We start from the raw sequence: 26,930 nt of genomic DNA on the forward strand, positions 1-26,930 counted from the left end.
ACGACCCCTCGAAAAAGCAATCCCACGACTTGCTGACTAAGACAAGTCAGCACTGTTGGATTTATACCCCCTTGTGGTGGCACAGGCGTCTTCCGTGTGGCCTAGCGGGTCTGCGTTGCGGCTGAGGCTTGTGGATCTGGGTTCAAATCCTGACGCCTGCATTTTTTGTTGGTTTGTACCAATGTTCTACCTACTTCCTGTATGTTTTTTCTTCGCACTGCGGAGGGGTGGTTAGGAAGTTTGGGTTAGGGTAGGTTAGGGTAAGTGGGGGGTCCGGGGGGAACCCCCCGGTTGGTTAAGGTTCGGGTTAGGGTGAGGTGGTTAGGGTATGGTTTACAGGATATCGATAAAGGGGGGGTCCGGGGGGGAACGCCCCGGGTTGGTTAAGGTCTGGGTTTTCATATAAAATATGCTCTGGGAGTGATTTGATATGCTAGGACTGTCTCCTAGCGTCGGGAACAGTGACAGCCACGACGCTTGCCATATTTGTAGTGCTTTGTCAGCTTATTCGTGGGATTGTTATTTCGAGGGGTCGTATTGTGCAAGTTGCCTCACCGTTCGTGGAAGTTACAGACGGCGTCTTGCATGCACGTACCTCCGCCGCAAGTATGCCGGCCTCGCGTTGTGTACATGGGGTTGTTTATTGGCGCACATTCAATCTCCCAATGCAGGATGCGTTGGGTCGAACGTACTCATGATCAGGTTCTCGTAGGTAAAAGCGGATATGTTCAGCGCAATGGGCTAATCCTGTCGTCGAATAAGACGCAGCGCAGACATTCTGACGCCGCGTGTGTGCTACATACATGAACCTACGTACGGTATGTCCCTCGATAACCTATCACCTCTTCATCGCCTGACAATCTCGGCGTTCGAAGGCAAAATGTGACATCCTCGTTGCAGTCTCGGGGACATACGGCGTGTCGTATAAGTCCCATTGTGCCTTCTGGGCGCATAAGGCTCCTTCTGGCTTTCACCCAGTTCTGGATCCTTCAATTTACGACCTTTTACGATGACCGGCACCAGTGAAAGCCCTATGATCTCTAGCGGCTTTGATGTAGCCAATGATGAGTCTGTCATGTTCACTGTACGTCCATCTAATCCGTCCATTCTGGCTGTGGAGAGCGGTCATGAACGCATTCGAAACCACCAATATATGGACCTCTGAGGGAGCTTGCAGACAGACACACGGATTGTATCGGACATCGAGTTCCGTTTATTGCTGGCATCCAATGGTCTTTGTGTCTAGCGGGGTCAGAATGGCGGTGTACAGGTACCGGAGCCGTTTCATGGAAGTCGTTTGAGGTGCACTGCGATTGCGTAGTGCAATGGAAGGCGGCGATCTCTTTATTTTTCATTGTGTGGCATGCGGAGTGTAGACTGAATATTATCCGTTTGCAGCCTGTCGACGTTCACCTTTGTATGAGCATCTCGGACTCTGGAAGTCTGCGTGATGGAAAGGGTGACAATGCATGCGTTCACGTGGATAATGAAGAACTCCCTCGACGAACGACCTCAGTAAACGACGACATAAATACACTCGCCCCGGCTGGACGACCTTTGTTTTATTCGTGCCCCATCATGCCAACAGTGGCCTCGAAGACTCCCCGTCCGTTTTCCCAACGCCACTGTGGCATCTGCCTGTCCGTCCACACTCTTCCGGTTACATTTAAAACTGGAGATATGCACCCCCAGCGGTCCCTGCGAAGGAAGCGGCGCATGTCCTCTCTTCGTGTCAGGAGGTCGCAGATAGCCCTTCGACAACGCCCGTCTCTGTTATTCACGGAGCAGTCTCCCGAAGCTCATGATCCTCCTGCTGCCCCCATCGATTGTCCTGTCGTTCGGCCTCTGTCAGATGTCGCCGGCGGTGGCACGAATAGCCAACCTAGCCTCACCGTAACCGTCAACCAAGTCAAGGCCACGCAACGACCGAGGTCAGAGCCTATACGTCCCACGGCTCCCATCCGTGTAGAACCACCACGGGTCAAGCTGGGTCACCCAAGCAGACCTTACTATACCGCTATCAGGAAGGACTTCACTTCCCCTTCGCCAGTCGCTGCTTCACCTGCTTCCAATGGCAGTCCACCCCTAGACGAGGCTCCCTATACGCCACGCCAGGACGAGCAAGTTTCTTCGGCATCCGACGTGCATAGACCATCCTTGCGCCAGGCGTTGTCATACCCATATACCATACCGTCATCATACCCATCGTATTCATTCAATTCACCGACCGGGTTCTCGCTGAGCGGAGAGACTGAGCTGCGCATGGCGCTTTCAGTGTCGCGGAAGCGAGAAGGTCAATCGAGGCGCGGCTCCCTGTCTCTCACCCTAACTCGGACTCTTTCCGGGAAGTCCTCGAGGAAAGCGACGGCCGAGGCGAACGCGAGCGTAGAGAAGCAGGGTCGGAAGAGGGCGCAGACCATACCTGAAACTCCGGGAGAGTTCAAATTCGTTGACAGATCGAAGGGCGTCAAAGGCAGGATCCAGACGCTGGGTAATGGCATTCGCGAGCTTTTCAAGTAGGAGTACTGGGATACTTCGTACGCCATACATCCTTTCACGACATTCATGACTACTATAGACTGCACTGTAACATTGATAGATTCTTTGTGGACAGTTATGAGATTATGTAGCTTGGTGTAGGACCCTCGCACGAGATCTAGTTCGAAATTCGAGTATAATGCAAGCCCCAGCTCTAAGAGCAAGTTCCCTGGCGCTCCTATGTCTGAATGAAGTCCACGACGAGTTTCTTAAATTCGTTGGGCCTATGATACGCAGAATGAATGCAGAAGTCAGTGAATCAGTAAATACAGCATGGGAACATGTAACACACTTTTCAGCGTGAACTGAACGAGGTCGAGCTCGATGAGGACCTTACACGCGGGGGATAACAGCTGAAATACGTACCCCAATGACCGGCATCAAGGCTCTCCAGCTTCATATTCGGGAAGAACTGTTCGGCGACAGGGATATTCTTGTTGTTGATATAGCTGCCCAGACGTTCCTTGCACTCGCCAATGTCCAAGAACAGACATGGAGAAATCTACGTACTGGCTCTTGGTACCCTTGATGAAGAGTGTCTTGCCTGGCCACAGTCGCTCCCCCGGAGCATAGGGAAATGAACCGATCTCCGGTATGCAGCCCATCAAGATGTCGATCGGGATACGGAATTTCAAAGGTGGGGTGTCGGATGCCAAGTTTGTCAACAAAAACGCTCGCACCATAGGATCCTATACGATCATTAGGACGATACCGGCGGAAGCTAGCAGACGCAACGACCTTTTCGATCTCTTTCAGGATATCCTGGGCCTCTTTCTTGTTTTGGAGCTGGCTCGACTCTATTCGATGCATTGCCTCGAGATACGCCTGGAATTCAGATGAAAGGCGAGCGCGCGAAGGTGCTATGTCGGCCACGATAAGCTTCGACAATAGGCCGGAAGGAAGAGACGGATGGAGAGCGACAGCAGCAGCCACTTTTCCTCCCCTTCCGGATTGCTTGAGACAAAGGGAATAAATAACCAGGGAGAGACATACATGGAGTGTCCCAACAGCGAGATATTGGATAGAGAATGTTTGTCGCAGAAATTTAGAACATCGTCCGCCATCGCGGAGTATGTCATGGGTTCGGCGTGAGGTGAAGACCCATGGTTCCTGAGATCCTGTGGGGACAGCGATACGTATAGTTTGGTGGATGTCGAGAAATCACTTACAAGAGCGTATACCGGTCTGTGTAACTCCTTCTCGAACGCCTTCGCTAATGAAATCCAGTTCCGTTTCGACCCACTTCACCTCCAAGAATAAGCATGAACCATCAGGAGTAGCACGTGTGATATTCGACGTACAAGAGACCGTGAAGGATAACTAAGGAGCCTGCCTTCTCCCTCGCAGAACCATAGGCGTCGTATGCAAGGTCGACCGGAACAGTGGTTTGGGCCGAGACGCTCAGGGACCCTTGATCGGTGCATGAATTAGGCGTCCAAATACCCAGGGAAGAACTACGCGTACTTCTCCAGGTGAGCCGCAGAGATGTGGCAACCCTGCCGCAAGCCGTCGACGTAGTGCAAGAAGAGAGTTGGGTGCGAATCATTGCTGGTAGCCGGAGTCTTGTGGGTGTGCATACTCGAGTGGGCCGTCGCATGATGTCATTGCATGAATCTGTGCATCAAGTGCCTCATATGTCCACAAGTCCATCAATGGTTGTCCAAAGGAACATTTGCAGATCCTGGTCATGGTTTTCTATTTTTTTTCTGGTTTTCTGTTGTCTTATAGACCTAAGTAATCATACATCTGCCCAATGACACAAGGAGAAAGAACTGGCATATCTTCAGAAGTGATAATCCTCAAAATCCTCCCTGGTCAGCCAAGCATCCTCTCCAAGCTCAGCTACCATCTGCCCCACCAAAGTTGTAGCACCTGCTCCCTCCATGAAAGCCCTGCTGGTGCAAATGAACATGCCTCTTCGGCAACGAGTAAGCATGACATTAGTCCTCCTCAAGTCCTGCAAGAATCCAATGTCACGTGTCCTGACCAAGGACAGAATGATATAATCATCTTCATTGCCTGTAAATGTAGTGTCACCTCTCAGCATCCAGACTGCATCTTGTGAAGTTTACCTTGGAAAGAATCAACATTGAAGCATTTATCCTTCCAAGTCAAGCCATGCTCCTTGAAATGTGTCTCCAGAACACTACGCTGTGCATCATATGGAGTAATCACACGATAATTGAGCTTCCTTTCTTCTAGATGTCTTGCTATAAATGCTGCAACTTGGCATTCCATGGGGTTCTAGAACATATGTTAGCAAATATCAGATCCTAGAGATCCTGGACTTACCATCCAGCTTGTATCCTTTGCCTTCTCCTCTGCTCTGTCTACATCAATGAAGAAACAGGTAGACTTGGTGACAGGATGTTCTGGATTTGATTGGAGTTTGCCCTCATAGACATGCTGAGATATAAAACTCCCCAATGAGGGTGGCATTCGGTCTGCAAGAGGCTGAGCCACAATTATACCAGGACTACTAAATAGGACCTACATTGTACTTTGAGAAACACAGGTTCCTGAGACAAATGAGAGAGCTCAAAGATACTCTTCAAATCTTCATTGGATTCCTGTCCATAGGGTGGCACTAAATCAAAGATGATTAAAGCCTGAACCAATGGAGAGATGATGTGCATACACTGCTTATTATCTCCAATGAAGCACATTTTCTGCAGAGAGGTACCAAAATTCTGGAGGACAGGGATGTAGCTGTTCACATCAATCTGACTGGCTTCATCGATAACAAGGGTAGTAATTGGGATAAGATGGATGATTCCACGGTGCTGAAGCTGAGGGTTTGATAGCATATCCAGAGTACAAAGGACAACTTGACAGCCATTGAATCTCTGGTTGACTGAGTTTGGTGACATCCTAGGCAGCTCATCTGACCGGATGACATTAGCTGTGAGTCCTGCATAGAGATGTTCATGCCTGTAAAGATCATTGATATAGCAAGAAGGTCAAAGATGATCCCCATAACTCACCAGTCATTATGAAATTCAGCTGATACCAACAGTCTCCAAGCTGTAAACCCAAGGCTGTATAACTTCTCTGCTATGTTCTTGACAGCAACATTTGACTTTGCAGCAAGCCATATACCTCTTAAACCTCCAGAAATGGCTGAAAGGACAAACTGCCCAATGACACTTGTTTTGCCAGTACCAGGAGGTCCTTGGATAATGGTAATCCTATGTTCCTCCAAGCTAGACAGCATCTGGGAAGCAGCTATGATCTGGGAGTTATTAAGAGGTCGAATAGGATTTAGAGATGGAGATGCATGAGCATTTGGATTCTCAGGCCAAACTGGTTGATGGCCTAGATATAGACATTTGAGCCAAGGGTTATCAAAAGGCTGGATCTTCTTCTGCAGGATATCCAAGATAGTGGAAGCTCGCAATGCTTCTGCCTGAGTTGGCTGACCGGGTCCAGTAGTCACCATAGACTGGATAGACTTCCCTTCAAGCACTAGATCTGAAGACAAGCTGATCTCGGCATTCCTCCCCCACACTCGAGCAGGCCTTGCTGCAAGAGCATAGGAACCCTCAGGTGTACTGATAAGCAGGTCCAGCTGCTGCTATTGACTCTTGAGAGACAGCTAGCTTTAGAAGATCATGAGACCCACTTGATTACCACCAAACTTCTGAATCCTGCTTTGGAATCGGTCTTGACGGACTTGTAGTTTGCCTTGCTTAATCATTCTAGCACCCCTATACTCATGGACAGTCCTTCCCGATTCTTCCTCAAGTTGAGTATCTCGCATTGCCATTGCAAGCCAAGTAAGAACCTATAGCTCAAAGTTAGGTGGAATCTGGTTTCCAAGATGATCACTGGACCATACCTCAGAGGTGAAACTGCTAATATTGATCCTAGGTATCTCCCTAAATTTCTCCTCCATTTGAGGGTGAACAGGCAGAAACCATGATAGCCAAGCACGTTGGACAATGTCTAGAGTTGACTTGGCATCACTGGTCATGTCAAGGAATGCTTGAATAATGTTCTCCCGATGAATATCAACTTCATCCCCCAAGCAATATTTGACAGTTGTGAGAGGAGATCGAGCACCTTTCATTGGGCAAACAGACTGGATGTCAACACCATTGTCCATGGAAATGCCGTGGTCCTTGTAGAGGCCAAGAGCGATCTGATCGATGTCAATCCCGAACACCGCCCAGCCGCCACTCGCGTTCCGGAGGACGCGTTTCTCGAGGATGCTCGTGGCAACATCACCGTCCATCCCCGAGGAACGCCTCGCACTCCTTGACCCCGCAGATGAAAGCTGGATCAACATCGCTCTCTCGCCGACACACAGTGCGATAGAGCTCAACGCGCGAGAACGAGGAGCATATGCCGCGGATATCCCAATCGCTGCTACAGATTGTCCGAGCAATGCTTCGAAGGACTCGTCGTTCAGGTCGTTTTCGTGATAGCTCGCCACTTGAATCGGCGGATGATCGACGTCGAGGAGTGTCTGGTATATAACCTGAATCTTGCTGCGTTCGCGCTTCGACATGATACAGGAAATCCGAGAGTGATCGCTCTGCGAGACCAGGAGTATATTGAGTGCAACGTCGATATACCGCCGGAATTCGAGCTTACGCGTACGGTTGTGCGGGTGTGCAAGTGGCAATCACTGAAGTTCTGTTCTATATGTTTACTGTGGACGATGCACGCCGCTCGAGGTGGCAAGGCCCGAGCACGTTGCAACCTTATTGTAAGTGCGTCTCAATTATAGGTTTCAGGCAATGGCTACCGCGCGCGCCACTCCGAGTACACGGACCACAAGATACGTCGAGTTTCACAACGAGTGTATACATGACTAGCCACACGAGAGGCAGACTACCATAGAAGGCGCGGACGCCCTACCCGCCTAGAACAACACCAGAGCCAACCACATTCCCGCTCTGTCTAACGAGACTTTCGCGTACATCCTTCAGGACCTTTTCGCGACTGCCGAGGACTGCTTTATGTTCCTCGACCTTTGAATGCAATGACGTATACAGGGACGTTTTCGCCCTGCATACACCAACCCAGTCCATTAGCGTTCGCAAAAGCAGATTGCAGGATTGAGAGTTCTTCAGAACGCACCGCAGATGATCCTTGACCTGATGGGTAGGCCCAGTTAATATGATTGAACGCTGCATACGCAAAGGACGAACGCACGAAGTCCATAACCTCCCCGAATTTGCTCATCATTTCTGCAGCGGCGTGAGCGGCAACGTCGGGTGGTCGCAAATGCAGCACTCACCGTCCGCACCAGTCTGCCATTCTTCTAGAGTACACTCAGTCCAACGTCTCTTCGCAGCTTCGTAAGCCCCCAAGTATTCGTCCACCGACGCATACGGTTCTAGACCGAACAGTCGGTGAACAATGCCCCCACCACATTCCATCGGTCGCGACGGGCCGCCTGAACCAGTCGAGTATGCGTTACCACGGTTTGTTTGTAAGTCGTTAGCACGTTCATCCACATCAATGACCGTCGCTGCCGTCTGATATCCAGGGTGAGACAGGGGAGTGGGGCGACGCGACCCTGTACTGCCACGACTCTGCGACGAGGCAGTATGAATTTACTTCGTACACATGGAGTAAACTGACTTACGGCGATATCCCGCTGTGCATCGCCAGCCGGACTCGCCCGCCACCGCTTGGCCTCCAGCTCTACGCCATAATCGTCGTCAGATACTTCGTGAGCACGTGATCGCTTCTGGACTCGGCGTAGAATGGGTTCCGTATGTTCATCGAGGGAGACGGGTCCACTTCGGTCCAAGGATTGATCCGCCCAGACTTCCGCGTTCTCATGTATCTTCTCCAGTGTTGGTATTCCGAAGGATTTCATTGGATGAAAATTAGTCGGAGGTACCGATAAATCCGGAGGACAGAACATCCCAAGAGGAGAGAAAGGACTGGGAGAATGAGCAGAACGCTCGAGACTAGAAGGTATGTTGTCACCAGTATCCAGTGCATTCGTCCCAGGGGCCGCGACCGGATGAGATGTATGCGCATTGCCAGAGCCAGATTGCCCGACAGGAGAACGATCACTTATGCTGGTCATATTTCGAGTACCGGTAGCAAGCCTGGAAGAAGGAAAAGCGGGAGCCTTGAAGTTACTTAATGGGAAGGGCGAAGCAGGTCGACCAACGGCAGCACTAGAAGAGGCTATATGCGGAGTTCTCTGCGCCGTAGAATTGAGCACTGGGGAATGCGAATTTTCATCGTTGGCAGAGAATGACTTGCGTGAGTTCAAACCGGGAAGCGCGTGGTTAGCAAGATGGGGACTTCTATTCGATTTCTTTTGCATCAGACCGGATATATTGAGAGGTTTGTTCACAGAAGTTATCAGCGCGTTGACGTTGGAACCATCCGTAGTTGCGACCGTGGCTCGAATGCCATACTGTTCTGTGATGATGCTGGCCGTACCCTCCTGTTCTGAAGTAGGTCGCCCGCCGGAAGCGCTCTGAGGGCGCAGGGGAGCGGGCTTGGGTAGGCCAAGGGCGTCCTCTTGACCAGCGCTAGCAGCGGCACGGGAAGCTGGCCTCGAAGGCACAAAAGGCTGTCTAGCGCTCATTCAGCTCAGTAGACGAGTACGGTTCCAGTATCCGAGGAAAGAGGCCCGAAACGCGCGGCTTTGACGAGACCAGCCTGTAGCTACAGTCCAGAGTACGGGCCCGGGAATGGGATGCCCCTACAGGTTCAGTTGAAGCACAAGCAATCAAAGTTGTCGCCAAAAGATGGCTGTAAGTACTGACGGCGTCAGTTCAAGAAAAAGGTCAGCAAGACCGTGACTAGTGTCACCCAGTCGCAGTCGAACGTGACTCCCGACTTCGATGTTGTCGCTGCGACCGCGTCTACGATCCTTCTACGCCCTTGATCTATCATTGGCGACAGCTACAGCACGTCAGCAAGGTCCTGAAATTCCGGGAAAGCACATAGCTCGGACAGACGAATCAGGATTGGCAGGAGACGATATCGCGCGCACCACGGAACTGATTGATTGCAACAGATCGTACAGATGCTGGAATACAGAAGGATACAGATGAGGATTCCGGTTAGTGCACCACCCAGCCATGTAGACTAACAGTACGAAGAGCGGATACGCATACGTGCCAAGGACTGGTGAGCGTTACGGGCCAGGGGCGTAATGAGCTGCGCGAGTAAGGACGGTGAACGCAAGGGGACAGAAGGAAAGGGAGAGAGGATGCACATAAAATACAGACTGATCGATCCTACTCGTGCAAGGGCCTTGGATTGATATGAATGAAGCACTCTCGATACAGAAGTGAGCACCCTAAGTTCCGACGATCACCAACCAAAGGGAATGAGGACTCGAGTCTTTATACAGTAGCAATGCTTGCGAGTAGTCGGAAGCTGATGTTGTGTCGCAGATGGTAACAATTAGGGGATACTATGGGCTCCTGAAATACCACACCGGTCAGTTCGCTGTGTGCATGTCGCTAGTATACGAGACAACTCACGTATATTCCTGTAATCTTCAGCGATGAGCCGCTCTGGAGCTTCTCCGGACGTCTTCCTCGGAGTGACTACCCTGACTGCCGTTGTCGCCACTCGACCCTGGCGTGCCAACACGTCTGGCTCTGAGTAGACCACCTTCTCTGTAGTATTCCACGCCAGGCTTCGGTGTCGGCTCTGGTATCACAACCTGGCGAGAAGCATTGCTCATGTCCCTGACTGGTCGACCGGAGGACGCAGCCACGGGTCCAAGTGCTACCTGCTCCGATGCGGCCGCCATGAAAGCCCGAGGATAATTAGAGCTGGAGGAAGATGTGCGCGATGGCGGTTGACCTGAAGCTCCGAAGGACGGCTGGCCGAAAGCCGGCGCTTGTCCTGCGGGTGCTTGTCCGAAGGCAGGCTGCCCAAATCGCGGCGCGCCAGGCGGACCTTGGGTGACGCGAGACAGAGAGGTATGCTGGGGAGGCGATCGGGTGGACGAGGACCCAGAGCCCATGGTGTGACCTGCATTCATGCTCGTATTTGAACTCATGCTTGAGATCGACGGGGAACCTCCGCTGGAGAAGGAAGATGGGTTTGAACTTTGGGCGGAAGGTAGCCGCAGTGGCATAGGGGGAGGAGAGGGATATGGTGATGCAGGCCCAGCTCTCCTCGGCGACACGGAACCCCTCATCCTCCCTTCACCGACCGAATGACCTGCCTCCGCATCTCTCAATCGGGGGTCTATGTTCATTTCATCCGAACGGTAGCTATGGGTAGAGGACGAGGAGGGTCCGGGGGCGCGTTGGGCGTATTGGTTACGGCTTGAGTGTGATTGCTGGGAGTGAGACATTTCAGTATCTTCACTCTCTTCGCCACTGGAATCTTGCTCAGCGTCACCCGTGGATGACTGAGTCTTCTTCTTCCTGTTCCGCTTGCGTTCGCGCTTGTTGCCAGTGCCCTCGGAAAGATCAACGATCCAGTATTTGCCTTTGCCTGGCTCGGTGATGGGACGAGGAACTTGTCTGAAGACCTTGTTCAGTGAGAGATTATGACGGATCGAGTTCTATTGTTTTATTGTTTGAGATGACAGACACCATGAGCGATCTGCGATCTGTGATCGAGATCTACACGCACCTTCCACTGCATCTCGTTGCTCCTTTCTTTGAACCAATCAAATCTCTCCTCTAACGCAGCGTAGATCTCCTGCAAGGTAAGCCTCTTGTTACGACTTCCATATATCGCCAACTGGACCAGGACGGGATACGGTTGCTTCGGTTTCTCGCCGGGCGGAGGGTCTGGGATCGCATGTAAGTTGAGAGGGACGTGGGGAGGTATGTTCAGCAGCTGCCGCAACATAGGTCCGGGGTCATCAATGTCACGACGACCAGACGCGGTGATGAGAGGGTGGTCGGTGGGAGGAGAATGGCCGGGTGGCGGACTCGGTCGTAGCTGAGGTGGAATAGACGTATGGGAGCCAGCATCGTTGGGGCGGTAGGCGTACTGGCGCAGGTAACCAGGGTCTTCGGGAGCGATGTGCGTTCGTGGCCGGTAATAGGAGCGACTGCCACCGGTGTCATGGGAGGAAGAGTGGGAATGATACGCGTCCTCCGAGCCTGCGCGCTGCTGTTCTAGTGCAGCGCGTCGACTGGAGGAGTATTGGGCACGCGCGTATTCGTTGTGGCGAGGGTGGGATCGCTCGATCGGGGCATCATAGCCACCCTCGGGACTCGACGCGTCTCTGTCACTGTACGACCCACTGCCCAAGCTCCGCGACGACCCTCTAGGACTGCCTTCTGCGCTGTCGTAGCTTCGCTGACGCGCGTTATCCGCGATAAAGCCCTCACTGCCACCAAAGAAGTTGTACGAGGTAAGTCCGGGAAAGAAGTTAGGTGTTGGTGCTACGTGCCCATGCCCGTGGCCAGGATACGCCGCGCCCTGCGCGTGTGCATGCCTGCGGGGGTCGAAGGGCGGGTCCTCCAACATTGGGGTGGCACCGCCCTGACTTTCCCACTGCTGCGACGCGTGGTGGCGCGATGAGGTTTGATGAACGTATCCCGGTCCCTGCGCCAGTCCTTGCGGCGAGTTGACCGATCCATTTCCGCCAGACGAGCTGGAATCGGAAGGAGTAGACGAGTGCGAGTAGGAGGGAATAGTAAAAGAGTCGTAGGGGTGTAACGTAAGGGAATTGATCTGCGGAAGTTCCGCGCGCCAGTCAACGGGAGGGAAGTCGTTATTTCCAGGCTGCATATTAAGCTCTGCATGTTGAACATTGGGACCCACAAAGCCAAAGCGTGGCACAAATAGTGATCCAGGGCCGCATGTGGCGGTGAGAGAAATTATAACGCGTGGCGCGTGGCAAGGCCGAAGCGGGCATAAGGTTGCGATCCATCGATGATTCGACAAATGGTAGGACCGGGAGTCAAAAGCAATCAGTGGACCAAAGCGCACCAAAGGCGGACAAAGTGGCACTCACCGAGCGCTTCGCGGTTCTCGGCGTAATATGGCGCCACGAGGCCTTGCCAACCGTGGACAAGGTCGTCTCGAGGGTACGCCGTGGTGAGGAAAATGGTGGAAAATGTTCAGGAAATGTTTGGGAGGCTTTCTGAAGCTCTCGAGAGGGGTCCTCGAGCTCTTGGGGCTTGGTAGGCCTTCGTAGGCTCCCGTCGCTTTTAAAGACATCTCGAGGGGTGTGACGGAGGACGTTACTCGTCCACAAACATTACCGTGTTGAGCGAAACCTGTTGATTGCCATACCCCTTCGAAAAGCAATCAAGCCCTCGGATTGCCCCATCATATGGACCCTGGTGAGAGAAGCTTACTTCAGCGGAGAAAGTTTTGCCTATAAACAGAAATGGCAGTAGTGCGTAGCTGTATTTCCTGTCTGAATGCAGGCATGGCAAATGGACCTACATGGACCCACATCTCCATCAACCCACCGTCCCAAATCAGGGTATGTCGGTATTCCCATATTTAGCATAATGCCTCGCTGACAGCTTAAAGAGGAAGCTACCAATAATGGTAGCCTTGGTGTAGCTTGCCATAACAGGGAAAACACGTCTATTGCCTTATTAGTGCAGTGGCACAATCGCCTTAAGTGGTATTTTGTTTGCCTCGCCCACAAACGCGAGCAGCGTGCGTCATAGCATCGACAGATTTGTAGTCAAGGGTATATCAGATATTGGCAGCGGTCTCGTGCTTCACAGAAAATAGGTCAGAACGGGCATTCTGACGATAATGGCTGGGTCTCTACCAGAAAGGTGTGTACACGCGAAACCCTTGGAAGGTGGTAAGCCCATAGCGAGATAACCTGGCGGCGGCAATAGCTTGGATGTGATGGGTTGTACTGTAATCAGGAGTCTCTCTACCTGTTGGGATTGTAAAATTCGGCCATCTCCACATGAGCTTGAAGCTAGAGTCTAATTGGCCTGAATAATATCGAGAGCAGCATGTAGTAAAAGGACGTACTAGGTTCTTCGGAGCCGGAGGATCCAAGCGATACTCCCAAAGCAAAGACAAACTCCACCAGGTCTGTGCATCATGACTCGCCGCCTGCCACCGGTGGCTTGCCCCTGAGGTTACTGTCCATGTCCAGTGGTTTGCCAATTGGGACACCCTGACATTACTCCTGGAAAGCTCCAGCTCCTATAAGGACTGTCATGCCGGCTGAACAAAGAGTGCCGTGCTCGCCGAGAACCTCTATCCGTCTTACTGGGGAGGTGCGGACTATAGCGCGGGCATGGTGCTATACGGGCGAGGTGTCAGACAGAGTCCTCACACGGCAAGAGTGTTTGGGGCGTCCAAACGGAGGATAACGAGGTCCCTCAGGAAGAAGTGGCTCAAGCGCAGATCCATAACAGCAAAGGAGTGATCCTGCCAGCGCTCCGACCAGACAGAGCACGGTGATGGATATATATGGCCACAGAATATTCAGATTCTCCAAGCTTCAGGATGTGTTGACTCTTGGGAGGACGATGAGGGGAAGGAGGACGCCCACAATGCGTCGGCAAAAGAAACCAGTTGTTGTGGACGCCACTGGTGGCACGTGGCTATCAACCGTCTCCTTTGTCTCGGGCTGTCCCACTTTCTCATAGCACGGAAGCTACCGCCTTGTCGACAACTACATCTTGCATGAAAACTCTGCCATGGCAGGTTCCAAGTACGCTTATGTCAAAAATTACGAGCTTCCGGACAACCTCCTTCCCGGGACCTTCATGATCATGCGCATCGATGGGCATGGTTTTCATCGGTATATCCCTGACCTCGTTGTCATCACTATCCAATACATATTCATTCCAGTCCGTAGCTTTTCGACCGAGCATTCTTTCGCAAAACCGAATGACGAGCGCGCTCTTCGGCTCATGGACTGTGCTGCTCAGAGCGTCATGGACGAGTACAAAGACATCGTGTTGGCCTTTGGGGAATCGGACGAATACAGGTGAGCCCACTACTCGAACTGTCTGTCACTCTGTCGGTTCATACCCTTCCACAGCTTTTTGTTCCGCAAGGATACGAAACTATATAATCGGCGACAAACCAAGCTACTCTCCCTCATACTCTCCCTGTTCACCTCATCGTACATATTCCATTGGCCTAAATTCTTTCCAGACGAGAGTCTGAACTATCCACCTTCCTTCGATGCTCGCATCGTGCTGTATCCGAGCGCCAAAGAAGTTAGAGATTATTTCGCATGGAGGCAGGTTGACAGTGAGACCCGCTATGGCCGCCTCGACATTCACATTGCAATAATTGACTGATGCTATACCTTAAAGTAAGCTCACATCAACAACCTTTACAATACCGCGTTTTGGGCGCTAGTCCAACAAGGAGGGGAAAGCACGACCCGAGCACACGCTCTGTTGAAGGTGAGTGCCCACCGCCCTCATGTCTCTCGAGCAGATATTGATTTGTTCCTCCGTCGCTGCAGGGAACTGTATCAGCTCAGAAGCACGAACTTCTATTTTCCCGTTTCGGCATCAACTACAACGGGATTCCCGCGCGATTCCGGAAGGGAAGTGTGTTAGTGCGCGATGAAGTCAAAGACGCCAGAGAGGTACGTCCCATTCCCTAGACCACAGGATTGCGATTGATGACGTCTGCCAATCATCCTCTTCGAAGCAGAGCGGCGGGCATGATTTCGTACCGGATGCAGGGACTCGGACGGACCTGTCAGAGGGGAGCCCGCTACCAGATTCTTCACTCGCTGCAGGGGCGACGCCAGTCGCACATCAGGGCAAGAAGAAAGTAAAGGCGATCAAGACGGTGCGTATATTGCATGAAGATATTGTGAGAAATGAGTTTTGGGACGCGCGACCCGAGCTGCTCGATGGATGACGCGTGTTCTGCATGCCCGGGGATACGCGGAACAGTATCTGTCACTGTCCCTGGCCTCGTCTAGCGGGACTTCTGCGTTCACTCAGGTAGTTGGTGGATACGCTGTACTGTACCATGACCCGAGTCATACATACCGAGTAGTCGTGAGAAAATCAATGCGATGCACGCCAAAGTCGTCCCCCCGACTCTTCACACCTCTTCACATACCAGCATAAGGTGCGGCAGCTTGCCGGCGAGTCTCTTGATCCTCGACCGTCATCATCCTAATTCTGTCAGTGCTTGTGGCGTCCTACGCATACAGGGTAACAACGCAGGCATGTCGAGCACGCACAGCCAGACGACCTACTCATCCTTCTATCGACGTCGGACGTTCGGCCGAGCTCCGTCGCCACCAACGTGGGCCTGCTACGAGCAGATACCGTATGGCTTAGACGACTACAGCGACAGCGGATCCGATATCGATTCATGCTCGGAGGACGATGAGGACTATGGTCGGCCGATGGCTGTTCCGCACGACAGTGACACTGAGAGTGACCACCATCGCGCTGGAGGCGATAGAGCGCCGGACAATGGAGAGGATCACGTCCATAACATGGACATTGACGAAGCGAACGACGCCGCTGTGCGGGAGAAGGAAGAGGGTTGCAAGAAAGATGTGAAAGGCAAACAGCGCGCTGTGGATCCTCCTGTGATGGAGAGTCCGAGGAAGCAACAGCAGCAGAGAAGGAAGCACCGGGAGCCGGTATTCAGTCTGCGACCAATTCTGACTATACAGAAAAGCCAAGGCTTTGTATGGAATCAGGTATGGAGCATCGCTCTCCATGAAGCGGCCCTCCTGACAGTCTTCATCTGGCTGTAGGATCTGTTCGTTCCTCCGTATATCAAAGATAGATGTTCGTGCTTTGCGATTCCTCTCGGTTTTGTTTGCTCACCTTAGTCCCATTGCTTGACGCTCCTGTCGCTCTCGGTGAACGTTCATCATTGTAGACGTTGCATCGACCTCGCCACCTAATTCCTTCGGATTTGTCTCTGCGTCTGCTTCCTCCACGAACTCATACATCAACGAGTACGAGGTGGAGGTGGTCGAGATACGGGTGAAGGACGGGGAATTACATGACATCATCCCTTAATAGGAACCTATGATCATTATGTCCGTCATATCCAATATCCAATTTCACTACCACTGGTTTGGACTGTAGCTTTCAGACACGCTCTGTAGAAGGGCTGCCCATCTAATTCATGTACTGATGCTTGTTTCAATAATCCTTGCATGTTGTGATTATATCCATAGTGTCGTTTCCTCATGTTATATATACTTCTCAATAGACATATCGTCGCGACCCTGTAAGGCCAGGCTAAAAAGGCAGCCTGTTCCTCAGACAGTCGCTAGCAACGCGTCTTCGACCTCTTTCATCCTTGCCAATTCCTTCTCTCGCTCTCTCTCCTTCTCCTTCTGTAGCTCCACTTCACGAGTGAGGATATATGAAGGCTTAGCATATGGCTTGTAATCTAGGTGGCGTTTGACGTAGAAGCACATGTATGCCCTCGACTGAAGACATTCATTTAGGCTCGACGCCGAGATTCTGGCAATGATGTGGGCCATGAGTATGCGATATACCATAAGGCAATTCATACATACTTATCGTCGTCAAAGCGATACCACTGGAGAGGCATCCGTCGTTAATATTCAAAGGGAAGGTAAGGGGGAATGAGAGGTCATACCTCGTCCTGGCAACGAGCGTAGGTGTAGTAATGCCCGTTGTCGATTTGGCCGTCGTGACATATCACTGCAAAAAGGTCATACTCGTACATCGCCTCCGGGCCGACACGCCTAGGTTCGACAGGAAGGAATGAGTCAGCCGGAAGCGGCATCGGAATGAATATATTTACGATGCCCTATCCTTGCCACCCAGAGCGAGCGTAGTGTACGGGAGCATGTTCAGGGTGGCCGGGAACCGGATCCTAGCGTCGATCTTCTGAGCAGATGTCTTGTCCCCTGACTTGTGCTCAAAGCGCTAGGTGACTGCATGTGAAGCCGTTGCGCAGCCGAAGAGCTACTCCATACCTTGAACTGGAAGCCAAGTACCGGAGGGAGCTTCTTCACGCTCAACCTTCGCGAGGCATCCTATGCACATGTTCGATGAGCTTAGTCCCTTAAGATAAGGCAGCGCTACTCACGTGTGCTTTCCCGCATCTGCTACAGGTATAATCTTTGGACCCCAGTTTCTCCGGTTGTGTGAACCTGTTATTCTCTTGTAGCAAGCCGAAGGCGTCATAAGACTATAACATACTTTTTCAGGCAGCCCAGCAGAGTATCATCACCCCCACTGTCCCCGCCACCCTTTCCCTTCAGTTCCAGACTTATGTCCAGCATAGGGTCGATAGTTGCCGTCACATTTCCACACTTATCGCATTTAACTTCGCTTTGCAACTGCCCAGCAAAAGTCGAATGAACGATACATATGCAGGATACGTTCGTTGATCCCCGCGAAGTGCTGTGTATCTGGTTCAGCGCGGAAATGAAGAACTCATGTGCATCCTGCTGCGCATAGCCTGACAGTTCCGAACTGGCACGCCAGGTAGTAAAAAGGAAGCTTGCTGGTCCGTACGGCACAGAAGCCTCTGAGAACATCTGACGGACCAACGTTACCCAACAAGCCGAACGAGATAAGGATGCGTATGGACTAAGACGTACCTCAGTGTACAACCTATCCATCTCGCAGCAAGTGCAATCCTTATTCTTACATAGCCGATGATTATGTCTATCGCTCAGGAAGTAGTTCCTCAAAAGGGGATTATGGATGAACGACTGGAGTACGGCGTTCATAAAACATGTCTGACCAAGGTTGAGTAGTCCCCGCCGGCCTTTGGCGTGCCGGACTTAGCGGGTGGACAGCCACACAGTTCTGGAAGACACGCACCCTGACTTGGGACGGCTTCGGTACTTTCGAGGGCGACATGGTCGTTGTCGTTCGGCACCCAAGGCCGATAGGCTTCGCGGCCCTTCTTAGAAACTGCGGATCACTGGTTTTCATTACCCGGGAGGCAGCAGAAGAGATGGAGTACCTTGAAACCTTGTCGCCCTTTCTTCCACTGACAGCATCGTCAGCGAGTATAGGCGGGTTAATTCCGGCTCGTAGATAAAGTCGTCACAGGGTGCGCAGTATACCGAGCCCAGCTTCGACTCGGCACCTGACAGCAAATCAGGCAGTCAGCGAGCATGTATAAAAATAACACGGCGGTGACGGATATGCGGCGGGACAATGCAGCACGCATGCAGAAGCAGAGGCGGAAGGCACGTCAGAATTCCGATGTGGTTCAAGAGCGTACGTACAGAAGTCATGCGAAGCCTCTCTAAGATGGTCGACTATGTGGCCACCTGACCAGCAGCCGGTAAAAGAGCAGTGTAGACACACAAAAGGTCGAGCAAGACTGGATCCGCAAGTATTGCACGTAGGGCAGGCTAGCTAGAGTGTCAGATACTTATCAGAGTACAGTCTTAGACAACGCCAGCTACTCACCTTCCTTCTCTTAGCAGCGGTAGTAACTTGCTGTGAGCGGCGAGCGTCCCAAGCCACTACAATCTTGAATTTCTCCAGGAGCCCCAATTTCGCCGTCTCATCTCCAAATATTTCATGAATGTGTTCGCACCGACCAGGAGCCATATTATTCGATTGTAGGAGGCAGCGAGTAGCCAGGAGGAGGTAGTCTCGCAAACGCGAAGTGTGGCAATCGACGCGCTGTAAGATGCAACCGGTGTGGCGGGAATCGTGAGAAGCTATCTCACGGAACCAGTCTCGATAACTCGAAGTGGCACTATATCGGGAAGCTCGTGCATTGCTCTCATCAACCAGTGCAAGTCAGAAAATAGCTGGGAGCTAAGTCTGTCTGTCGAGTTCAGAATCGCGCGAGCACCGCGTGACAAAGTGCTTCGTACCCACTGGCAGACTTGATACTGTGAAGTACAAAAAACCTGACCTCTCCTGATTCGTGAAATTTTGAAACTTGAAGGAGCACAATACAGGAGCCTATATCGGAATCGTCGGATGGTTTTCCAACTTCTATCCTCGCTGCTCGCTTCTCACAGCCCGGGAAGGTGTAAAACATCTCAGGAAGTGCTCAGAGTCTCAGACATTAATCCACCAGTATCCAGGCACTGTTCCTTCTGCGGCGTGTCTGTGGAAAAGGGCTTTGACGTCGTATGGGAGGTCAGTTTTGATTCCGCGTGCCTTGAATATAAATGTCGTGTGTACTTGCCCGACTCACTGGTATCGCTTAGGACAGAGACTACATCGTTTTCCGAGATTACCGCCCGTCTGCAGCCCATCATCTACAGGTTATTCCGAAGAAGCACATAGGTAAGCTGGGATGCACCTGAATCAATCGTAGGAATATAAACATACTTCTCTTTCTCAACTACCCTGTCGTGCGATAGACAGCGTAAGGTCATTACGGAAGGAGCATATAGCGTTGGGTATGCGGGTGTTGATTACAGTCGTTCGCGGGTTGACGGTATACACGCAGTGAGATCGATGGGAGAAATTGGTCATCGCGTTCTAGATGCCCTGAATGTCCCAGCGATATCCCGCCGGTTCGCCACCCGTTCCGTCCTAGACTCCAGAAGGATACTGATTTAGCCTGTGTCAGGCTTGGTTTTCATATCCCGCCGTTCAACTCCGTGGATCATCTACACCTACATGTTCAGGCCTTGCCATATAAACCTCAAGCTAGGAGATTAAAATACCCAGTAATGGAAGGTGGACGGGACGACATTAAAGGTTTCACATGGTTCGTCACTTTGGAGCAGACCGTGAAAATCCTGGAAAAGGGCAGTAAAGTCGGAGTCTTCCCATGTTGAGGTACGGACGGCTGTCACCAAAAGTCTGCGGGTTACCCTGGATGCCCGGAGCTGCGAATTTGGTGCGATCCTAAGCCTAGACTTTTTCGAATGTCACCTCATGGTTTCTTATCCACGTACCTCTAGAGGGAAACAAGCGAAGTTTCCCCTCACTAGCATACCCTCGAACCCGATTCTGTCCGATATTGAGGTTTACGGGCTTGTATCTCTAGTTCCGGTCAAGAGTCACGTCTGCAGACGGTGGTCCGTCCGCCGTCACCAATGGCGTATCTGTGTATATAATATCCATGAATAGGTAAAGAGATGCAGGCCGTTTTTATTGAACTTAACCTCCCGCTACTACCACACATATTGTTGTCTAGTGATCTATCGGAGCACACCGAAATATGCGCTGGTCGATTTTACAGGGGATGGAAGTACCCTCTGCGGCCTGCCTGGTCATGCATCGCCATTCGGGCAACCAATGCGTTCAGTTCCTCTCAAAGTGCTTCCCTGAAACGTTTCACAAGTTCGAGTCAACTGTTACTAAGAATGCAGCTAGGAAGCCAATGTTAGACATTTCTTGTCGGCGCTGTGCCAGGTACCGGGTTTTCTTGTGATCTCGGTCGATCCACTGAGCTTCTCTTCCTTGTTACCAGACTATACCTCCGTTTGACGGGACGGTATGCCGCGATCATATCCTGCATTCTCCTGTAATAGTGCAGGACAAATGGGTAACAAATTTGCCTGGCTAAATTAACCTGACTAACGTGGCATAGGTGCTTGAGAAGAGTTCACCAGATTCGTCGCACTCAGCCTCCGAGTTATTCAGGGTCTGTGCGATGCACCGCTGGTATATTCGTCTGCCAAATGTGGTGCTTCAGCCGCGCTAGATACGCAACGGCACGTACGATTCCACTGCGGATCCTACGCTATGGCTACCTGATTATCGGCCGGCCAAAATTACCCCGATCTATTTGAGGGTAAGTGTGGATATTATCGTTGCGAAGGGATGCATCGATCTCCTTGATTGCTGCCGAGTCCGCCACGGAGGCCCGGATTTCTGGAGAACAGAGAAGCTCTCGACAGCTATGCCTGTTTGGTTAACATTTCGGGCTTTCTGCCACCCCTGTGCCAGTGCTTCTATGACGCAATTGTAGGCAGATCATCCCCGTTCTTCGTCCTTCATCCACAGCAACTCGGACGAATCTCTTTGAGAAAGTCAAGTCCAGGTTTCCGTGGTAGACATGGTGGATTGCGCTCACATACAGAATGATATTATGGCACTAGCTGTGCAGAACTGCCGGTTCGTGTTCGACACTTCCTTGGGGAGTATATTCATAGGATGTGTTATTTTTGTACTGGCTAATTTTATCTTCCAGACGATGCGTCTGCTGATTTGATGCGATCCACTACATCGGTAACAAGGACATCCATCGCATGAGTCGCCGCGGGATGGTCGGACTGCAAGGCGCTCCTGCGAACATACCTTAGTCTTGCTAGGTGAGCAGTGTGGTTGTGTAATTTCCAACATAGGGACTGTTCAACACTGAACCGGGAAAACTTAGTTTCCCGTATGTTGGCATGCTACACGCCTCTTCGGATACTCCTGTGCTGTCATCTGTGATGCCCTTCTCCCCGTTTTCGGTAATGCGATTGGTACGAAGGGAATCATGCAGAATGATCTCTCACTAGGTGCCGGAAGAATCCCACCTCGCTCTGACAAAGAACCTTGGGATTCAAAGCAGTTATGATTTCTTCATTTCCGTTTATTTACCTCTCTGCCGACTGCATTTAAGGCGACACTCCCGGTACTAACTACAGGCGACTGGTCCCCCCTTGCGAGCAATGGTCTGCCTGCCTGCTGCTTACCTCGTTCTTGCTTGTGTCGCGTCGGCACTGGCGGCTCCAGCCTCGCCCTCTGTCTCATCGGCAGAGCCAGAAGCAACTCTTCCCTATGCGAGCGACGACCCAAATGCTCCTTTGTGGAACGAAGACACCACCTCTACCCCAGAAGCCATTCGTGGATCCTTAGGAGCAACAGTGATTGGCCCGCAGAACGTCCCAATGTGAGTACCTTCGCTGAGAGACTAACGGCTGTATTGAGACTTCTGATCTCCAGCGACCAACAAAATCCAGATATCTTGGCGCCTCCGAGCACGGATGCGGGCACAATGTTCGTTCGATGTCTATTCAGTGTGACCCAGTGAACTCACCTCATGTCACAGAGGCCAAGCAAAATGGCCCATGGGCCTGAGTCATAACCGTCTGCAAACTGGGGGATGGGCTCGCCAGCAGAATGGTAGGTCGTGCACTTATGAGTGCTCACTGTCATCCTGATTCTTGTCCAGAGGCTGTATTGCCGATGGCCACTGGTAAGTGTCGTCTCAAAGTTTTCTTCGAGCAATTCTCACCTGCGATTCCCGTGACTATAGAAATGGCGGGTGTTAATATGCGGCTGGATGTCGGCGCTATTCGGTGCGTGCGCTACCTGCTTGCCCAAGCAATATCCGCTTATACTCACTGCTGAGGGCAGCGAGCTACACTGGCATAAAACAGACGAAGTCGGTGTTTATCGTTGTCGGGTGGAAGTCAGCTAACTCTACCTTGCTCCACTAGTGGGCATACATCTTGAAAGTGCGTAGATGAGCTCCTGAACGTAGGGTCCGGCTGATTAATGCTTTTTAAAGGGGTCCGTTCAAGTATCGGCAGTAAATCCCGATGGCCAGAATTACCTCGCCACTGTTGTGAGTAACGTCGTTCGCTGATTGAAATTGGCAGCCTGACGAGCTGGATGCAGAGTGCCGGTGACCTGTGGTACTTCCCAGCTGGCATACCTCACTCCTTACAAGCCACTGCTGATGATCCGGATGGCTGCGAGTTCTTACTGGTAAGAAACGTACTCAACTAGAAAGAGCCTTCCTGACATTATCACAGGTTTTTGATGATGGAGCGTTCAGCGAAGATGCTACATTCTTGGTAAGCGCTGCACAAAAAAAGCTCTTGTCGTCGCTGACATTCATCTAGCTTACTGACTGGCTGGCACACGTTCCGAAAGAAGTCATCGCGAAGAACTTCCAGACCGATATATCTGCATTCGACCACATCCCGGCAGAAGAGTTATATATTTTCCCGAGTGGTGAGCGCAATGAAGCATTGTACTCTGAGATGAGCGATGACCGTCCTCTGCAGCGCCCCCTCCCGATGACGCACAGGCTCCATCCAGTCCTTACGGAACCGTGCCACAGCCTTACACCTTCAAGATGTCTCAGGTTAACGCAACCCAGCTCGCCGGAGGTACTGTGAAGGTGGTGGATTCGACTACTTTCCCTGTGTCCGTGAATACTGCCGTGGCAGAAGTTACAGTCGAACCCGGAGCCATGAGGTCTGTAGTATATGTCGCGTGCATCTGAGACGATCACTCACATGGTTACAGAGAACTTCACGTAAGGCCGCCTGTAGCTCCAAATATTACTCTTCTGACTTCGAACAGTGGCATCCCACCCAAGATGAATGGGACTACTTCATGTCAGTTATCTTGCGTGACTTCACAAGTTGTTAGGTACTGATTCCCGATTAGCGGCGGCACGGCCCGTATAACGCTCTTCGGTTCTACCGGAAATGCCAGGACTTTCGATTATCAGGTGCGCATGTTCAGAGTCACCTAAAATATATCTATCTAACACCGTGTATTAGGGTGGGGACGTCGGTACGCTTTGTTGCTCGTATCTCGCGTGGCTGATTCATGAATGCTAACTCAAACTCCCAGGCTACATACCCGCTTCCTATGGTAGGCTGAAGTGAATTCAGCGTGAGTACGGATCGGACTAATGGTCTTTCTCAGGACACTACGTCGAGAACACGGGGAACACCACTCTTCACTTCCTTGAGATCTTCAAGACGGGTGCGATTGTTCCTTTAGACTCGTCTTCCACAGGGTCACTAATGGTTTCACAGATCGCTATCAAGATATCAGTTTGAGTCAAGTAAGCTAGCGTGCACAATATCGTGCATGATTCATCTACTAACATTCTCGCAGTGGTTGGCTTTGACTCCGCCTGCACTTGTAAAGGCACATTTGAACATCTCCGACGAGCTTATTGCGAGCCTTAGCAAGACTAAGCCCATCGTGGTCGGCCCACGCTAGCGTGATATTGGGCGAGCAACAAGGACTCGTATTCGCTAAGAGTCTATCTATATATATTATCGGTTAACAACTGTACCTGATGTGCATGTTTCCCCACTATCCCGGGGTTCTTGAGTGGATGTTGATCACGACGGACTTGACCACCGCGGCTTGTGCTTCTCTCATCTACGCATCTGCGTGTAAAATGGACATCATCACGTAGGAACACATGACTTATTCGTACGAGTACCATGGCACAGAGTGCGTGGAAACACGAACTGTCATAGACAAAGGAAGGACTTCCCAAATTATATTAGCCGTTATCTATGGAATCGCGAATGGAGACATTGCACCTCCGGAGTACTCGAACCCTCACGATTCAGAGCACTGACTAGAAATCCCCTGCGGCCATCTTCGGAGTGGGCCTACGCAGTCGAGAGGGGGGAATAACTATGCTCCAGATCAGAGCAGGTTAGCTCGAGGATCACATTCAGCACATGGAATGTCATTGGGACACCCAAGTATAATGCAATCAAAGTGAAATCCGGGAAGAGCTGCATGCATTGGCATGACCGTCTGAGTCCTCCATTCGCTGTCTTCGAACCAAGAGGTCATTGGGTTGGCAAGAGAGAGATCGTTGTCAGGATGCTCCTGCTTGTGGGCGAGTGTCACTGTGGTCAGCTAGACCCTGACCATCGAGGAAAGTACGGCACGCGTCTTCTCCACTGTTCCCTGCGGACGGGATCTCGCCGCACCGTCTTCGCAAATAGAGCGGCGTTAGGGGGGCGTTTGAGATCTGCCTATTCTGCATCTCTGGCAGATTAGTGTCACCAGATTATCTCCGTGTAGTTGACATAGGGTCCGTAATGCAGTGCAGCATCGCGATTCCAATCGTCGAGCCTGTTCTTCTAGGATGCGGGATGACAGCGGTAGCAGTAGGCGAGGTGAAGTCCACATCGTGGGGTTGTAAAACTAGCTGAACGTTCGTTTATCATGATCCTAGGTTAAATGGGCTTGATGAAGTATGGGCACGTCTTGCAAGAACAGTAAATAAGGCATGACCACTTGGATAGAGCATCCCCAGGGGGGAGGCCAGGGAGCGAGCGAACCTGCATCGCGCATAGGGTTTACTGAGTTTATAGAACCAATGGCGACCATATCGTCATAGTTGACCAACTCTATTCCACAAGCAACCTCACCTGGATCGCCCATAGCCAGACGGTATGTGAGTGAGTGGAGTTCACGCCGTGAGGCAGCGTCCGATTCCCCCAAACATGGAAGTTATTATCTCGGATTTTATCCTGACCATTGGCTTTAGACCCTATGCAAAAAAAATCGTCTGAAGATCCCCAGTTATCATAGTGAGAAGAAGTACGGACGAGTACGGACAGACACAGTATTGCAAGTGTCTTTGAAGCTTGGATAAGGCCATTTAAACATATACCATCCGAGGAACGCATTCCAGGGCAGGATCCATTGGGAGAGCCAGCGAATTGAGGGAATATATAACCGGATCGGCGTTATAGAATCAAATGAGACCTAAGTACCAGTCACTGAGCTGACCGCGACTGTCCGATGCGATGCGACGACGTCGACAACTCGATTCAATCCGATTCCGACGAGGTGGTGGCACGTGGGTTCCACGTGAACGCCGGCCCTAAAGTTGCCGGAGCTTCAAAAGTCGAAAACTTCCTTGAACGCGACCTCCACTGGCAAGCGATGTCCACGATGTTGGTATCTGGATAGGATGCTCTGGTGAGTAGTCGTTTCGTGTCCTTTCGACATGATGCCATGTATTAGCTTCCGAGTGTTCCGTCAAACCTAGACGGTCTACACGCATGTGGTCTATCTTGTCATAGTTACACTGATCGGTTTCCGTCAAGTCCCATGCCTGTCCGTATTCTAACCCCTCTCAATTCCTAGGTGTCCCTTTATAGCTAGTATCTGGGTATCATGGTTTGGAAGGGCTTTAGGGTGACCTTGTAAGGTGCGCTCCTCATCATCTTTATGTCTGCGACAGTCTCTCGATTCTCTCCCGAGATGATCCAAACAATTCAAACTAGAGTATCTGAGTGCCCGTATGGGCTCGATGCTTTACCTTCTGTCAATCCACTGAATAATCTACATCCGTCATGTTGTCGCGAACTATATCTGATCCCCGTTCTAGGTAGCGAAGTCTGGTGTCATCTCTGGCCGAGTGAGGTCATTGAGACGTGGTGAGTACGAGTCCGTTATATTTCTAGGATGTTACCAATGGAGTTACCGCCTGATTCGTGCTTTACGGCACGAGTTGACGACAAATCCAAGGCTGTTTTATTTTTCTGAGCTTCTCTTGTCGTGTCTCATCGCATTATTGCTCACCTCTTCTAACAGGATCACGTCCCATAACTCGTTATCTTCCTACGAGGTTCTAGGCTGGTCTTGAGCTATCCACAGTGAGTCTTACGCCTGTCCCCTGTAATTTCTATGATGCTTTATCACGACGGTCTTCGTATCATTGCTGCCGAAAATGCCCGCCACAGCTCAATTTCTCGGGCAACCCCATCTGAATAGTCCATTGCTGGAACTGCTTTGTCTTATCGAGGCTGACTGTAATTCACAGGTGACGCGGGAGCACGCCACCGGTGGTCGGCTGTATATAGAGCCACAATG

General features: G+C 51.4%; 11 protein-coding genes across 11 annotated transcripts; 6 read left to right on the forward strand and 5 right to left on the reverse strand.

The window, feature by feature from the left end:
- Positions 1 to 638: 638 nt before the first annotated feature.
- Positions 639 to 2,520, forward strand: GLOTRDRAFT_139538 (uncharacterized protein; the record flags this gene model as incomplete). The annotated part of the gene is made up of 4 exons (XM_007869297.1): positions 639 to 708; positions 763 to 818; positions 876 to 1,084; positions 1,399 to 2,520. Exons 3-4 carry the CDS (start codon positions 1,010 to 1,012, stop codon positions 2,518 to 2,520), a joined length of 1,197 nt encoding a protein of 398 aa, XP_007867488.1. The 5' UTR covers positions 639 to 708; positions 763 to 818; positions 876 to 1,009.
- Positions 2,521 to 2,833: 313 nt separating this feature from the next.
- On the reverse strand, positions 2,834 to 4,084 carry GLOTRDRAFT_44658 (alpha/beta-hydrolase; the record flags this gene model as incomplete). Its single annotated transcript, XM_007869066.1, has 6 exons — positions 2,834 to 2,987; positions 3,049 to 3,227; positions 3,277 to 3,481; positions 3,532 to 3,656; positions 3,708 to 3,780; positions 3,840 to 4,084. The coding sequence occupies 6 exons, from the start codon at positions 4,082 to 4,084 to the stop codon at positions 2,834 to 2,836; spliced, it is 981 nt and encodes a 326-aa protein (XP_007867257.1).
- A 270-nt stretch (positions 4,085 to 4,354) lies between these two features.
- GLOTRDRAFT_21752 (uncharacterized protein) lies at positions 4,355 to 5,632 on the reverse strand (the record flags this gene model as incomplete). The annotated part of the gene is made up of 5 exons (XM_007868978.1): positions 4,355 to 4,557; positions 4,611 to 4,782; positions 4,831 to 4,957; positions 5,179 to 5,469; positions 5,523 to 5,632. Coding segments are annotated over 5 exons (903 nt in total), but the record flags the coding sequence as incomplete, so codon positions are not given.
- A 1,765-nt stretch (positions 5,633 to 7,397) lies between these two features.
- GLOTRDRAFT_130552 (uncharacterized protein) lies at positions 7,398 to 9,100 on the reverse strand (the record flags this gene model as incomplete). The annotated part of the gene is made up of 5 exons (XM_007869298.1): positions 7,398 to 7,551; positions 7,624 to 7,640; positions 7,699 to 7,733; positions 7,784 to 8,081; positions 8,135 to 9,100. 5 exons carry the CDS (start codon positions 9,098 to 9,100, stop codon positions 7,398 to 7,400), a joined length of 1,470 nt encoding a protein of 489 aa, XP_007867489.1.
- A 1,743-nt stretch (positions 9,101 to 10,843) lies between these two features.
- On the reverse strand, positions 10,844 to 11,340 carry GLOTRDRAFT_44424 (winged helix DNA-binding domain-containing protein; the record flags this gene model as incomplete). The annotated part of the gene is made up of 2 exons (XM_007869046.1): positions 10,844 to 11,047; positions 11,119 to 11,340. Coding segments are annotated over 2 exons (426 nt in total), but the record flags the coding sequence as incomplete, so codon positions are not given.
- A 2,786-nt stretch (positions 11,341 to 14,126) lies between these two features.
- Positions 14,127 to 15,315, forward strand: GLOTRDRAFT_44306 (tRNAHis guanylyltransferase; the record flags this gene model as incomplete). The annotated part of the gene is made up of 6 exons (XM_007869040.1): positions 14,127 to 14,230; positions 14,288 to 14,419; positions 14,474 to 14,688; positions 14,758 to 14,846; positions 14,909 to 15,034; positions 15,103 to 15,315. The coding sequence occupies 6 exons, from the start codon at positions 14,127 to 14,129 to the stop codon at positions 15,313 to 15,315; spliced, it is 879 nt and encodes a 292-aa protein (XP_007867231.1).
- Positions 15,316 to 15,558: 243 nt separating this feature from the next.
- Positions 15,559 to 16,627, forward strand: GLOTRDRAFT_78105 (uncharacterized protein). Its single transcript, XM_007869299.1, has 3 exons — positions 15,559 to 16,117; positions 16,175 to 16,208; positions 16,303 to 16,627. The coding sequence occupies exons 1-3, from the start codon at positions 15,632 to 15,634 to the stop codon at positions 16,443 to 16,445; spliced, it is 663 nt and encodes a 220-aa protein (XP_007867490.1). The 5' UTR covers positions 15,559 to 15,631; the 3' UTR covers positions 16,446 to 16,627.
- A 63-nt stretch (positions 16,628 to 16,690) lies between these two features.
- On the reverse strand, positions 16,691 to 18,980 carry GLOTRDRAFT_78107 (cysteine proteinase; the record flags this gene model as incomplete). The annotated part of the gene is made up of 12 exons (XM_007869300.1): positions 16,691 to 16,898; positions 16,955 to 16,977; positions 17,038 to 17,146; positions 17,206 to 17,330; positions 17,381 to 17,440; positions 17,494 to 17,557; positions 17,607 to 17,947; positions 18,011 to 18,180; positions 18,237 to 18,329; positions 18,382 to 18,507; positions 18,650 to 18,778; positions 18,833 to 18,980. The coding sequence occupies 12 exons, from the start codon at positions 18,978 to 18,980 to the stop codon at positions 16,691 to 16,693; spliced, it is 1,596 nt and encodes a 531-aa protein (XP_007867491.1).
- Positions 18,981 to 19,361: 381 nt separating this feature from the next.
- On the forward strand, positions 19,362 to 20,391 carry GLOTRDRAFT_78110 (HIT-like protein; the record flags this gene model as incomplete). Its single annotated transcript, XM_007869301.1, has 6 exons — positions 19,362 to 19,523; positions 19,595 to 19,673; positions 19,751 to 19,789; positions 19,840 to 19,906; positions 19,963 to 20,235; positions 20,300 to 20,391. 5 exons carry the CDS (start codon positions 19,362 to 19,364, stop codon positions 20,171 to 20,173), a joined length of 558 nt encoding a protein of 185 aa, XP_007867492.1. The 3' UTR covers positions 20,174 to 20,235; positions 20,300 to 20,391.
- A 1,609-nt stretch (positions 20,392 to 22,000) lies between these two features.
- GLOTRDRAFT_130556 (oxalate decarboxylase) lies at positions 22,001 to 24,299 on the forward strand (the record flags this gene model as incomplete). Its single annotated transcript, XM_007869302.1, has 20 exons — positions 22,001 to 22,221; positions 22,275 to 22,328; positions 22,381 to 22,454; positions 22,504 to 22,527; positions 22,588 to 22,630; positions 22,689 to 22,716; positions 22,772 to 22,789; positions 22,843 to 22,899; positions 22,953 to 23,042; positions 23,090 to 23,131; positions 23,180 to 23,291; positions 23,345 to 23,537; positions 23,589 to 23,598; positions 23,646 to 23,680; positions 23,733 to 23,796; positions 23,849 to 23,861; positions 23,922 to 23,942; positions 23,997 to 24,056; positions 24,110 to 24,138; positions 24,192 to 24,299. The coding sequence occupies 20 exons, from the start codon at positions 22,001 to 22,003 to the stop codon at positions 24,297 to 24,299; spliced, it is 1,296 nt and encodes a 431-aa protein (XP_007867493.1).
- A 1,938-nt stretch (positions 24,300 to 26,237) lies between these two features.
- GLOTRDRAFT_111572 (uncharacterized protein) lies at positions 26,238 to 26,479 on the forward strand (the record flags this gene model as incomplete). The annotated part of the gene is made up of 1 exon (XM_007869303.1): positions 26,238 to 26,479. A coding segment is annotated over exon 1 (192 nt), but the record flags the coding sequence as incomplete, so codon positions are not given.
- Between the last annotated feature and the right edge of the window lie 451 nt (positions 26,480 to 26,930).

Source organism: Gloeophyllum trabeum, assembly GCF_000344685.1.
Source record: "Gloeophyllum trabeum ATCC 11539 unplaced genomic scaffold GLOTRscaffold_00009, whole genome shotgun sequence".
Classification (NCBI taxonomy): Eukaryota; Fungi; Basidiomycota; class Agaricomycetes; order Gloeophyllales; family Gloeophyllaceae; genus Gloeophyllum; species Gloeophyllum trabeum.